The sequence below is a fragment of the Sebastes fasciatus genome, chromosome 4 (genome assembly GCF_043250625.1).
Source record: "Sebastes fasciatus isolate fSebFas1 chromosome 4, fSebFas1.pri, whole genome shotgun sequence".
Classification (NCBI taxonomy): domain Eukaryota; kingdom Metazoa; phylum Chordata; class Actinopteri; order Perciformes; family Sebastidae; genus Sebastes; species Sebastes fasciatus.
Window position 1 is genome coordinate 33727126 of NC_133798.1, and position 15500 is coordinate 33742625.

General features: G+C 39.7%; 1 protein-coding gene across 6 annotated transcripts in view; it reads left to right on the plus strand.

The window, feature by feature from the left end:
* The window catches only part of insc (INSC spindle orientation adaptor protein), a 63425-nt gene extending 62105 nt beyond the window's left edge, over window positions 1–1320 (plus strand). For all 6 annotated transcript variants that reach the window (XM_074633765.1, XM_074633767.1, XM_074633769.1 and 3 more), the window contains one exon: window positions 169–1320. In XM_074633765.1, the coding sequence (XP_074489866.1) occupies window positions 169–297 (129 nt within the window). In that variant the 3' untranslated portion in view covers window positions 298–1320. The remainder of the gene's footprint in view (window positions 1–168) is intronic.
* Window positions 1321–15500: the final 14180 nt, after the last annotated feature.

The window sequence follows — 15500 nt, forward strand, 5'->3', positions numbered from 1 at the left end:
ATTCTAATTCCCCAGTCTGAGTGTGTGATTTCACATGTATTAACAATGTGTGTATTTATACACAGCAGTACAGTATGATCTTGATATGTGATGATGCATATGTTTATTGGGTTCGTGCACATGCATACTGATATATATGTGTGTGTGTGTGTGTGTGTGTGTCTGCAGGCTGCCTTGAGGAGGCTGGCAGCGGGGTGTCCAGACAGCATCGAGGCGGCTGACCACCAGCAGCTGATCAAACCGCGGCTAGTCGACTCTTTCCTGCTGTGCTCCAACATGGAGGAGAGCTTTGTATGACGGCCTGCACGGCGAACACAGACAGCGGAGAGATGAACTCGTGTAGAAGATCATGTACATGTACCGTTTCATGACCCAGCGAGGACTAACGAGCAGCCAGAACATTGCAATCGATTTCCTGACCTGAGCGTCAGAAGATCTGTTTTTTGTCCAAAATGTCAAACTGGACATCGAGAATTTGGGCGAACGGAGTGAATGTCAATCATTGTCAGTTTGGATGGATGCAGGAGACTACATCTATAATATGTAAATGTACATAAATGTGTTGCCTATAGTGCAATCACATTAAATGCAATGAATGTGTACGGTGTTGTAGAAAAAAAACACGTCATTAGTTTATTTTATTCCACTGGGAATTTCATATCAGCAATTCTATAATTATTTTGCACGAGTAGGTGCTACTTTTTGAAAATGAAAGTATAACCTGTTCTGGAATGAAACACTTTATACGCCACCACTGTGCAATTTATTTGTGCAATGTCTGAAGCTATTGTATCCAAAGCATGTTGGCTACAGAGAAACATCCTTCAAGTGGATAATACAGCAAATGCCTCAGACACAAATGATCATCTGAAGCATTTAGTGTTGGAGTACCAAGATGTACGTCTGGGGAAATTCTTTTATTGTCGGTCTGTTCAAAATTATATCGCCTTTTTTATGTTTTCAATCAGCAGCCACTTTATTTGGACCATTTACAACTAAATTATTACAGTTAGTATAACTATTACATCTTCCCAGCTTGTTATTTGAGTACCTTAACTGACAGGGCACTATTCGTATTTAATGTTTTCTTTGAGACGTGTGGCAACATGATCTATTTGTCCTGGTGTACAATATATTGTTTGTTAAAGCTCATTGTCTGGCATGTTGAGTTATTACTTATTTGCCATTAATATCAAATATATTTGCCACTGGAAAATGAATCTATAAAAATGGTGTTGAATTTAAATATAGAAATGCTTTTTATTTAAAGAGGAATTACCATTATTGTATGCCATGCATGGAATAAAGGCAATCATCTAATGTTCAGTGTATGTCGTTCTAGTGAATAACTGTTACTGAAGCTCTGTCACAAAGCTGAATGCTTCAGTTTTACATAAAGTAAAGCCAGTCCAGCAGTACTCAGAACATGGGGAGTCCACAAGGACATATATATATACATACCGATCAGCCATAACATTAAGACAACTGAGAGGTGAAGTGATTATCTCAATAGCACCTGGCAGTGTATACATTATATTATATTGATATATTAGATAGCAAGTGAACATTTTGAACTTTGAACTTTGTGTTGGAAACAGAAAAAATGGGTAAGCGTAAGGATGTGAGCGACTTTGACAAGGGCCACATAGTGCTACTAGACGACTGGGTCAGAGCATCTCCAAAACTGCAGCTCTTGTGGGATGTTCCCGGTCTGCAGTGGTCGGGACCTACCAAAAGTGGTCCAAGGAAGGAAAACCGGTGAACTGGAGACAGGGTCAGACCCGAGGCTCATTGATGCACGTGGGGAGCGAAGGCTGGCCCGTGTTGTCCGATCCAATAGAGGAGCTACTGTAGCTCAAATTGCTGAAAAAGTTAATGCTGGTTCCAATAGAAAGGTGTCAGAACACACGGTGCATCGCGGTTTGTTGCGTATGGGGCTGCGTAGCCACAGACCGGTCAGGGTGCCCATGCTCTCATAATGTCATGGTAAGAAATGATTGGATGGGCTTATTACAGTCTTGCGACAGTCACAGATACCTCTTTTTTTGTCAGTGCATTTCATGTATTGATTGCTGTCGGGATGTAATTAGACTTTCAACTGATATAGCAAAAAATTAGGGATGCACTGATTGCAAAATTCTGGGCCGATACCGATTTGTTTTTGTCAGCTGCTATAGCCGACAACTAACTACTCAATGAGAAGAATGTTTCAGTACAGCCTAACAAAATATCTGTTTAGTGAAATTAAAACGATTAGAAACATAAGCAGTGTTTCTCACACATAAACATCACTTGGGCGAGCCGCCTGTATATATTAACGGCTGCACAAGTATATTTGGCGACAAATTTTAGCCTTTTTCATTCTTATTTTTTTTAATCGGTACGAGAGAACGACGCCATCCGCGATCAATTAACTAGTGGACTAGTAGCAACAGAAGGCCGCCGGGGAGCCGATTGAAAGCTCCGCTCTGCTGGTGCAGCTTCCCACACGGCCGACTTTTCTTTTACTTTTATTTGAAAACAAACCACACGTGCGCACGGCACCCGCCGTCAGAGTCGTGTCCAGCCAGTGGCTTCTTCTTCGAATTAGCGAATGTCAACTTATTTGCTGATAGGCCGATGGCAGTCAACAAGATGAATATCCACCGATACCGATGTTTGGCCAATAAATCGGTACATCCCAACAAAAAATGTCTCTAAAATACATTACCCACCGTAGCTTCAAAGTCTCATCTAGTTTAAATACCCAGAAAGGTTTGAAGCATCTTTGGATAGAGATAGTTTAACTCCACTGCAACACAGACTGCAGTTCAACTTGTGCTCATATTTATGGTGGTCACACAGACCACTGCTACACCACCGGTACAACAGGCAAACATTCCAAACAGTCCATACATGGTGCCACCTTATTGCAGTATGAGTGCATTCGGGGTCCACGCTGCTAAAGTCCCTCGGAGGGGCCCCCGCGACCTGCAGCTATCTCTGAGGAACTGACCGGTCTTCTGCACAAACGCAGGCACAGGGATGAGAGAAGCCTTTGAATGAGGTTCACAGAGAAAGAGAGAGGCTAAGAGACTAAGAGGAGGTGGACCCCAAGGTCTACCTTTTGGTCCTCCGTGAACCGCCAGGTCCTCTAGAACAAAAAACCAAGAGGGACATTTGCTATTTAAGCCTCCAACTTTCCAAAAAAACATTGGGTCTCGTTGGGAGGAATGCCAGTACAGAGTGTAGCTGTGTGCATTAGATGAACTTGTCATCAAAATACTTTTCATTCATTCCTTCAATCACAATGGATTTGAAAAAGGTTCACAGGTTCAGGTTCAGAGTTTTTTACACAACACGTTTGAGTGATTGGGACAAGATGCAGCAAGTGATTACAAAGAAATATGAGGGCTTATCTGCAAAACTTGTCCTTTGTATTGTCATCTCTTTGATAGAAACACTCAGGTTTTTGTTTTTTTCCCTCCATAAGCCTTCCTCTCCTTGGAGAGACAATTGAGGGTCTTCTTGCTTTCTCTGTAGCTTCTTTTTAACCTAAGGGCACTTATGCTGAGCCTGGACTTGTTACACTCCAACCCAGAGTTGAGACAATTGAGCTGCTTTGTGTGTGTGTGTGTGTGTGTGTGTGTGTGTGTGTTGTCCAGCATACACGTGGGACTGTGTTCAGAGGCCTTTGTGATAGAATATGCTCCTGCCTCGCTTTGGTGAGACCCAATGAAATATGTATCGACGCAGAGGAGAACTAAACAGACGGCCTAAAAACACAGGTTCCTTTGATATTGTTTTGGTTCGACCATGACCATGATGCCGAGTATTGTAGCTCTGGGTTTTTCAGTTTTTCTCAGTTTCAAAGCTCTTGAACTTTCATTTTCCTCCCTCTCCATCGTCCTCTGTGTGTGTGTGTGTGTGTGTGTGTGTTGTTGTTTTCAAAGTTTCAAGGTGGTGGTTAGATAATGAAAAAGTGTAATCCAGTCATCCTATGAACAAGGTCTCTCATGAACAGGTATCAGAATGTCAGCACTACAACATTTAATGGATAACTTCAGTATTTTTCAACCTTTTCCCATTTTTTTTGTGTCTGACAACAATTTTTTGAAATTGGTCCAGTATTGAGGAAGCAACCGGCAGACACGTAACGAGCTGCGAGGGCAAATAACCAGCGACAATGTAACGTTACGTTCACTAAAAGTTCTTGTTTTTGCCACAGACAGGCTCAGATTGTTATTATAAGTGTCTGACTTCATTATGGAAAGGACCCTACAGAGAAATTAAACCTTTTTCTGACCTTTCTCTTGATCCGGTCTGTTTGTTATTGTGTCAAAGTCCCGCTAAAGGAGAAGTCACGTTGTGAAATCTGAATATCCTCATGGCTTAAATAAATCAGGCTGTTCTCATACACTGTTCATCGCTATACCTACAAAAATGAATGCACTATATCCCACTAAATCAATTTGTGTGTAATTCACGTAATCGTGAACCAGGAAATATAAAGTGCAGCAAATGCCACATAGGGAGGAGGTCGGGGTGCATGGGTGGGTCAAAAAACACCAGACTTTTGACCAGGAGACCAGCGTTCCCGTGTGAAACCAGAAGTCAACGTTGATTTATTTGTCACGTAACTTACGTACTTAAGTAACGCCCCTTTTCTGAGTTTTTTTTAAGCCAAACCACGATCCTTTGCTAAACCTAACTAAGTAGTTTTGTTGCCTAAACCTAACCAAGTATGCATGTAACGAGCGGAAATAGACACGTGTTGCTGGACATTCGTAGGGAAAACAAACAAAAAAGGAGGAATACATTTTTCATAAGATATCATATGAACAGACGTATGAGGATACGTTGAATAAATACGGGCGGCCATCCAATTCAAAAACCTCGTCCACATTGTTGAAATCATCTGATCATTCAGCCATGACACTGAAAATCTTTTAGATAACACTGAGCTATGCTTTCTGTACTCCAACACAACAAACTGCCCGGCTGGATCTCGCATTTCCACCATGGATGTATTCCACTATTCCACCGCTGTCTTCTGGCAACACGTCACCTCGCCAGTATTCAGAACAAGATTTCTCCTTGAGCGAGACTCTTTCCATGATGTCAGACACTTATAGTAAAAATCAGAGTCTGTCACGGCAAAAACAAGCACTTTTAGTGGACGTAAATGACGGTGCCAGCTTGCCCCAATAGCATCATATTGCAGCCTGTGAGCAGCTGCCGTCTACAGCGTTCTCCCTCAATATTGGACCAGTTTAAGAAATTGTTCTATCTTTTAGTCAATTAGACACAAAAACATGAGAAAATAGGGTCTAGGTTAAAAAATACCGAAGTTATCCTTTTATATGTAAAGCACATTACAAATAAAACTGGATAATAAAAGGACAAGCTGCTTTACAGAGTCATTTTCATCTTCACTGTCTCAAACCATCACAGACACTTTGTGTAAGAAAAGGATGTGAGGATTTGTAGCCTAATGCGAGGAGACACTTCTCTGTGACTCCCGAGAGATTTTAATATTTTATGGGTCACATCTTTTGGAAAAGTTTTTCTCTGTCTGACTCTTTTTCTTTCAGAGGGCTGGAAATGAGTGAAACTATTTCTCCTTTGAAACTGCTTTCAGAAGTTGATACATTAGACTTTACTTTCAAATTGGGATGAAATAATTTGGCCAAACTTAAAAGTAAAATGCATTTGGTAAAGAGATGAAAAGTGATGCAAGTTTTCACATAATAATAAGCCCCTTGTTCCCACTGTTAGTCTACCGATGAACTGCACTTCAGACACAGTTGATGGGAGGACAAAGGACTCCATCATCAACAAGAAGGTGAAGGTTATTTTCAAGGAGCCTCCAAACAGGAGCAGCTCCCTGAATAAGGTGACGTCTGCCGGACGGATTGTTTGTTTAGTATCTTTGTATTTTAGTATATTGGGCTCAATATGAATGCCACCAATCCAATGGCAGAGAGTCTTAGACAGTTTGTCCCAGAGAGCACTGATGGTAAAACTTTTAATGCCATAAAAGGTGCTTGTTGGTTGTCATTTCTGCCATTTGAGGCGAGAAATAGGCATTACAGTAACAGAATATTGATTCATATTTGATCAGCACTGCTTAGTTTTACTGTTTGATCGGAGTTTGCGAGTGACTGACAGCTGCTCAGAGACAGCAGGCTCCAGAGTCTCATGAATTACTGTCAGGATATAGAGACCGTATTAGGAAAAACACTTTTTTTAAAATCATTTTTGCTCCATTTCTACCCACTGCAGCTTTAAAACTACTATGTCTGTTCAGTGAAAATGAAACTGAATGTTGTGAACACGGGACACGAACAGCAGCCTCCTGGATGAACGCCTTGTAAACTCTTTAAACTACGTCACCACACTCCCGCCGCACATTCTCGGAGCGTTTACTGTTTTCCGCAGATGGGTTTACATTATAGTTCATGGAATGCCTGGTGCGTTTCTTAAGGGTGCCGTGTGTGGCGGCCGTGACAAAGCCTTGGTATTTGACATCCTGGGAATGAGAACGGGCTGAAATATAGCTGTCAGAAATTCTTGATATCTCGGACTTGGAATTACAACTCAGAGGTTGACAGGAAAAACATTTTTTTCTTGTAATTACGGTCTGAACAATATGGCGTAAAGGACAACACTGTTATGAAATCTGTCGCCTTGTTTCCTTTTCCAAAACGCTTTGTGATTTTGTTTTCTACATTCAAATTAAAAATGTAACTTCCATGTATCCAAATGGACTCTTCTTGTAAATACAACAGGAAAGGCACCATGATGTCACCTGCTTTTTTGTCAACCATGCTGTTGTAGACGGGACTAGCTTGACTAACATCATGGACTGCACATAATCCGAGGAGAAGAGAGTCTTCCATTGAGTTTCTGAAAATCACTTGCTAGCTAGTTGGCTTGTTACAGTAACTTTTTTGCAAGATAGCCAGTCAGTTGTGGTTTGCGTACAATATTTAATTTGGACAAATTAACATGGTCCAGATTGTCCTGTCCTCTGACAAACAAAAGACACCACTTAACACACATCTGCAGCTGTTCTGATGAAAAGAGAACAATTACTTACATTTATCATGTCGCCTCTAAAATTCACTCCACGTTCTGTCAGCTTTGGACTCTTTGAAACTGTAAAACTGAAAGGTTAAAACACACACACAAGTCCCACATTAGCATCCTGCTGCAGCACATATAGACCTCACACTATAAAGGCTAATTATGACTTAAGTGCCATCACCTGTTGGACAGCCAATTAAGAGAATACTATTGCTGTTTACTGATATCTCTAGTCCAGTGCCCTGCTGGCTCCCATTAGAGGACCCACTGGGGATTTTAATTGCTCAAACACAACCACAACATTGAGCATAAATTAATATCAGCACTTTGCGTTCACAACTTTTGGCCAGAGTCAGTGGAGGGTAAAAGCCTAATGCCAAAAAATGTTCAGGGGCTGGTGTACAGCGGTCAAATGGCTTTATCCTGCCACGCATTAGTAGACTACATCATAAACTGCTCTCCCTCCATGATGTTATTCTACTGAATGTGTCTTGAAACTGCAGAGAAATAAATAGTAAATAAACGTTATGCAATAAAAATCCCTACGGGCTGAATAACTTGAATTTTTCTAAAGCTTTTTTGTTAGTTGTTGTTAGTTTAACATTCCCTAAAAATAATGTTGAATGCCACGTCTGTTTGATATTTAAAGTATTTAAACTGACTTTTATGGAATAGTAAATTAAAAATTCCTTTAAAATATTGTCACTGCCAACAAACACTGGTGTTTTTTTTTTTTTTTACTATACATCAGATGGGTACTTAGAGAAACGTCAAGGCCGCGCCCCATTTTCGGGGGATAGAAAACTGAAGATTCCAGAGCAATGCATTTTGATGTGGTTCATTTGGATACCCAAAGTGTGCCAAATGGGTTTTCTACCTCTTGAAAGGAAATCTGACTATAAAATACTACTGATATCCACTACGGGAGGCTATGTGCACACAATGGAGCCTTTGGCCATGACATTTACCCTGTGCATCATCACATTCTACCATTGCGCACACTATAACATCCATAAAAATCAACTAAATTGTATAATTTTGACTCCAAATGGAGTAGTTTTATTATAATCATGAAATATGATCAAGAAAAACTTAGATAATAACAAATAAGATCACTAACGTTGTAAATAAGATAACAAAAAAGAATGTACATTCAATATAAACACAGTCAAAAGTATTTATAAGGTAAAAATACAATTTCTTGTGCATTGATTTTAACTAAAATAAGTAACGAAAATATTGAAATAATTGCCAAACAAACATTGTTTGGACAAAAATACACTTAAAGTGTTGTTTTAGTAGCATTAAAAAATTTGGTAAAAAGACCACCACGGCATTTTATGAAGTTTTTAAAGGCAGTGTTTTAACACGCAGCTCAGCCGAGATGTACCGGGTTCGTCGGGTAAAAGAGGTTAACACCTTTTATCCAGTTTATCATTATACATTATGTAAATCTAATATTATTACTGTATGGATCTTTCACTCTATTTTCCAGTCAGTATTTATCTACTCAATAAAACCCAGACAAAAGACATTAGCCTGGCAGTTTTTTTAATATAGCTCATTTTGGCTAAAGAAACAGCATCATTTAAAATTCAGTATGATGAAACACTCAACTGACAAAGTACGTAGTGTAAGTAAACTTTACTTTCACAGATCTTCAAGGTAAAACAAAACCCTATTTTTGCTTTGTATTCAGCAGCATTCCTCGTGGACCGCCATGAATTTGTTAAATTGTTGCTTGAGTGCACCTTAATTTGAGCATGCCAGGCAGGACGGCGGGAGGTCTCTCTGTGCGGGTCAGAATTGACTCTCAAATAAAGGCTCAAACAGCTCCTTTTTGTCCCAAGACGTGCGGCCTTGACAAAATGTTCCGCATATTCAGGGCTGCAATTTATTTTTTTGCGCCGTAAAGTAAAAGACAAACAATGGTGATTACTTTTCAGTGACAGAAAATTAACGTTTTGAATCTTTTTTCTTTCACTAAAATAACTCTGGAGCGTGGTGTACAGTAGCTCATTGGATGGAGAGCAGCGCGCTCGTGGAAAAAGGAATGTATTAATGAAATGTGGTAATTAAAATTTGAGCAGCCACAGTCTTGTTCGTGTCAAAGGATGTTTTTTATTAAGTCTGTATTTTTGCTTTTTAGTGTGTGTGTGTGTGTGTGAGAGAGACAGACAGAGATAAAGAGAGAGACTGCTTCTCTTTAGGGACTCGGGCATTTCCAGCAGAGAAAAACTGCCTTGAACATCACATACGAACACACACACGTTTGTACCTCTAAACTTATGAGGACCCTCACTGACTTAACCTACACTATCAGGACTACTAACCTAAACCCTTAACTTAAACTATGAGAATACTTAACTCCTCTCTGATGTTGTATGGATGTTTTTAAGACAAGGGTTAATCTATCCATTACAAAAAAACATAGTGAGTGATATAGCCATCTATCTTTTATTTTCTTTCAGATACTTTTGGCTTTATTTGCCCCCCAGATGCCATCCCAATACAGTAGAGGTAAATGAAACTGTTCTCATTGGAACTAAAGTTATTACAAACTAAAGCTTTATTTCTTAAGTAGGATTATGGAGTTATGGATATATCGTAATTTGGGTGAACAGACCTTTTAAAATGTAACTTTTCTCATTACTGTTTATGTGCAATTAATTTGCACGTCAATATATTTTTTTCAAACTGTTGTTTTTCCACATAGAACCGGAATATTACACGGTGAAAAAGCGTAATTTTTTTCAGAAGAAGGTTGATTTTTCTGAGCTGCGAATGCAGGCATCAACCAATTACATTGTGCGAAACGGATTGAGTTGCGTCGGAGGCTCTGTAGCCCGAGCTGAGACGGCAATCTTTATTACTCCTTTCAACCTTGGCAAAGGCAGCGCAGACCAGATCCACTCCTCCGTTCTTACCTTTCACAATAAAAAACGTAGAAATATAATATTCGCAGGCAAGTATTTTGCTTTTTTGTGTCACGCCCCCAGTTTCTAAAAGCCATATAATTTGCTGATACAGTTCATGTATATATCTCAGAAGATATGTTTTATTTTAATGTGAAACAGTAGTTTGACACAATAATCTTTACTTGGTTTAAATCTTAAATTTTTTTTTTTTTCTTATCTGGTATTTTTTGCTCTCTTATTCTGTATCTACTCTATATACATTAGATTTCTTCTTATTATTATTATCATTGTCACAACATATGAAAGACATACTGCCACAACAGTAAGCCTACTGACACTTATCACGTATTCCAAGAGGATATTAGCATAAATAAAACTGATGCACCTAAAAACATTTACACAGCAATGCACAGATGACCAAGTCGCGGGCGGGCCGCCATGACTCCACCTCCATGGATTGGAGTTGGTTGTCTCTCTGTGTGTGAGATTTTGTCCAGTGTTTTGCACTTTGGATCAACTGTATGGTGTTTAAATAAAGCAGGGTTTATGTGAGTTACCACTAACCCACATAAAGTACCACATTGGAGTTTTCTTTTCTTTCAGTGTTACTCACAAAAACACTGTGTATCATTGCGGTATTAAGCTCTTCCTCATAAAACATTTGCAAAGCTGAGTTTTCAAATATTTTTAAACCGGCAATGTTTACATTAATGTTTGCTAGCTAGCACTCTTCTTCTTCTTCTTCTTCCTCTTGGCATATAACCATCCAGCTGTGTGCTCATTCACGTACATGTGCATCCTCCTACTCATGAAAACATTTCACTATAGCGCTACTAGTGATGAAAAACTCTGAGGACAAACAAAACCTAATACGAACCCGAGATCTAAATCCAAATTTTAACCCTCAAACGTCCATTTGAAAAAGTGAAGGCAGGTCAAAACGTTGTCAATCCCATAGGCTCACTCTAAAACTGGTCCTCACAAAAATAGAAGTATCAGGAGCACACACTTTTACCAACAGATCAACGTATTCTCATCCAACGGTTGATATCTTACGGAAAAGTGAAATATCCTTTTTCGTTTGTTTTCCTACGAATATCCAACAACACGTGTCAATTTACCCTCCTTACATGCCTACAGTCTTTTCATAATAAACTTCTGTCCTTACAGGAAGCAACTTCCTTAGGTTCAGGCAATAAAACTACTTAGATAGGTTTAGGAAAAGATCGTGGTTTGGCCTAAAATAACTCCGGAAGTGACATTACTTACGTGACAAAAATAAGGCTTCTGGTTTCACACGGTACACGAACGCCGGTATCTTGGGTGAAAGTCCGGTATTTTTTTACCCCCAGTACATGAAATACACACAAATTAATTTCGTGGGATATATTTTACAAATTACAGTGCATTGCTTTTCGTAGGTATAGCTACAAACGGTGTATGAGACCAGCCTGAACACATACATATAGAGATATAAAAATGCACATAAAGACAAATAGGTGGATTCGAGCTACACACTCTCTCTTGCTTCCTCCTGCACGCTAAAGGTACACACATACATGCGCACGCACACACACACACACGCACACGCACACGCACACACACACACACACAAATGTTTGGATAATTTAAATTAAACGTTTTTCCATTGTCATTAAAAACCATCAGGCCTGTACAGAACAGCCTCACTTAACCCGTGTTCACTACCTCTGTTAACACAGTCATCTGTTCAAATCATCCACCATCCATAATCCTACACCCCCACACACCCCCACACACACACACACACGCACACACACTTTCCCCTCTCTGGTCCTCTGAGCCCCCCTCGCCATTAACAGGCCACCGCAGCACGCCTTCTCCATTTAGGTCCTCCAGTCCTCCCAAACCCCCCGTACACACACACACACACACACACACACACACACACACACACACACACACACACACACACACACACACACACACACACACACACTCGTCTTTCCTCTCTCTCCATCCAGTGTCTCGGAGGATTTGTGGAGAGATTTTTTCTCCTGCAGACGACCAGGCAGCAGAATTGTATTTGTTTTTTCTGTAGCGCTGCCTGTAACTGCAGACAGTAGCAAACCGCCGGCCTGTGTGTGCTAACTGTCTGTGTCCACAGTTGTAATGACGGAGTATATCATGTAACAGCCCCAGTATCTGTAGCCTTCAGGTTTTATATGTCTAACAAGACTGAGTGTGTTTGACACTGTCTTGGATTGGCAGGAGCCGTTCTCGGTCTCCAGGGTATTTATATTTTGAGTGACATGTTGCGGGATGTTTTCTCCAAAACTGCGCTGGATGAGAGGAAATGCCCAGTTGCTAAAAAATGCCCATATGTTACATGAGTATTTGTTTTTACCTCATCCACATTTCAGTAGTCATTTGTTTTAGTATCTGAATGTTTTTTTTTGTTTTTGTAACACTGTCTAACAGGGTGACTCACACACAGGATGTTAAGTCAATACATTTAGTTTCTATACTTATATACTATACTCTATACTAAAAATGACACTTGTATTTAGATGCTAATGAAACAAATACAGCTGAATTGACGGAAAAGTAAATACAGAGATTGTCTCATGTACTGTCGGTAACCTCCCATGTTCTAAAGTGACACACCTGGTTAAACATTAAGGCGGGTGGCTGATTGAGTTTGCCCTCTTGGAGTGGATGTTTGAGCATGAATGACTCTGAGTGTGTGTGTGTGTTTGTGTGTGTGTGTGTGTGTGTGTGGAGGTATTTTCACTCAAGAAAAAAAAAATAGAGTTGCTGTGTTTCTGAGGTCGTGTATGACCCTCGACTGCCGTCATATTAAGTGACTGATAACTCAGATGGTTGTCTTTATATAAGGAGGAATGTTATTGTTTTTGTTTAAACAATAATTAAAATCATTTTGAACAGATTCATATTTATGAAATCCATGACAGCCTGTTGTCTTTTAATGTGCTTTAATCCAGCTGTATTCAAAAGGTCACCTCGGAGAGCAACACTGTCTCCTAGAATTTACATTTATATACTATGAATTGGTTTTGCTATAATTAATTAATAATTATTGCCCTGACTGTGTTCAGTGGCTTTGTTTTTCAAGTGAAGGAAATGACACCAGAGACTGGGATTCACATCCTAAATCGTGATACGGTTTAGGCAACAAAGGCACTTTGGTTAATGTTAGGGAAAGACCGTGGGTTTTAAAAAAATGTTAATAACATAAACCGCTCATGTATATAATCAAACCAAGATCCCTATCTTTCCCTCACCTAAACCAAGTGATTTCAGTTCCTGAACACAACTCAACTGAAAACATTAATCATGCTTTAGTTGCTACGAGCCGATATTTTATTGCAAGCGTAGATACTTCAGGAAAACAAATGAAAATACCACCCCTCTTTGGAGGATTAAATTTACATTGTTTTCATTATTTTTCAAATTAATAGCCAGTGAAAGAAAAGAAATGTGATAATATTAATAATAATCTTAATCAAACCATATTACTTTAAATAGCAGGAGTGAATAAGATGGTCACCTTATCGACATATAAACAAATAAACAGACAACAACGACAAAAAAACATTCAAGAGTAGACATGGACACATAATAACAAATATCAACAATGACAGAAAACAACGAGCTGAAAAACAAAGAACAGAGACGTAGAAAATAAGGCCTTTTTAAACTGTGTAAGATGGAGTATAGGTATGGGATTATAATATGTTATATGAAGAAGATAGTAGTGACGGGGTGGCATTTACCTGGTTCTTTTGCATCCCGCACCTTTCTTGGTTTATGTTAGTGTGCTGTAGTTTTGCTAAAACATAAACAAAAAGCCAGCATTCAAACTTAGAATAAATCATGTCTTCATTGATCAGTTAACTGCAATTCAGTTACAGTCCTTTCATTTTATCAAATCAGAGGTAGTAACAGGCTCAGTTTGTGACAAAGATGGCTATCAAGGATTACAACTTTGTAATCTTCAGCTGCAGATCAGTATCTGAGCGGCGTCGATGCACTCAGCTGGTGTTTTGAGAGCGTGTGAGTCACTAGCATGCAGCCTTAAATGAGCACCCAAAATATTCTGCAGTTTGGTGCAGCAGTATGCGAGATTAGCCGTGGACAGACACAGAGATGCACACACACACGTGCATGCAAACCGATCCCATTATCTCCTGGCAGAGATTTAAAAACCCCCAAAATAAAACACCTCTCACATGTTCAGGTAACATTTCCATAATATTCAACATCTTTTATTGGGTACATTTAACTTTAAGTTCCTGATGTTTATTATATCTTATTTTCCTGTCTGTCCTCCCCTCTCTTGCTCTGTGAAGCAGTATACATGCAGACTTAATTCCATTTATTCCAGTAAAAAGTCTTGAGTCCTTCGCCACACTGTTCCGCGCTGCTGCCCTCCGATCTAACATGGCAGCGACATTACCATCTCTATGTAAATTGCTCTATGACACACAGACAAGGGGGGTGGGGGGAGGGATAGAGTACTTGTCAGAGTGCTTGTCTAACCCTTCCACCTCCTCCTCATATACCCTGACGGGAAATTACAACAGCCGTTGGTCTGGTCTTCTCTGTTAGAGACACTTGTATAGACGGAATAAAGAGCCTTTCTTTAAGAGGGGAAGCGAGTGTGTGTTTAAATGTGTGTCCGTGTGTGTGTGTTTTCCAAAAGGCTGATGTTTCCTCACAGATGTTACAGTATATGTTTAACACAAGATCACGATACTATCTTCAGTATGTCAGTATTAATTCCTTCAAGTATTCACCACCCTTCTTTCAGGTATGTCATACCAACTTCAAGATTTCTTTTTCTTCTTGTCTCTGAAAGATTAAACTAGAGCAGCACTCGTAACCAAAACAGGTAAGGACAAGTAGATATTAACAAGACAGGGCACTTGACAGATGTTTTTTCAAATACAGTACAGCGCTTTCCCCCTCCATCAAAAGAGACCCAACAGCAGCATTGAGGGCAGATCTGTGTGATTTTCTAGCAGATGAAAGTGAATATGTAATTAACATGCTATAATTGCTGGCAGTCTCTCTTTTTATTTCAAGATGAAATGATGCTCTCTCTCTCTCACACTCTCTCTCTCTCTCTCCCAAGCCAAGGTCAGAGGCCCAAGCCTATGCAACACATATTTAATGGAGAAACACTGAATGTGAACATATGTGACTGGATACTCGAGCTATACTGTATTTTAAATATCAGCTGCTGTTGCTCATTTTTATCTTGTGAAATAAATTAGGCAGTCAGATAAATCCCCCGCATAGCATCTTTTACGCTGCATTATTTATTACTTCCAATGTGTCATTAATAAGAAATGTTTGTTTTTTCCCGGTTTGCAGGGTCTCAATCCAGAGATGGATTGTTCATTTCCTCAACTTCCAGCATAATTCGGTAGCCAGACCACAACTAGCAAACTCTCCACTTAACATAAAAGTAAATGGGCTACCTCTGCCTTCATGCGCTGACGTGGTTTC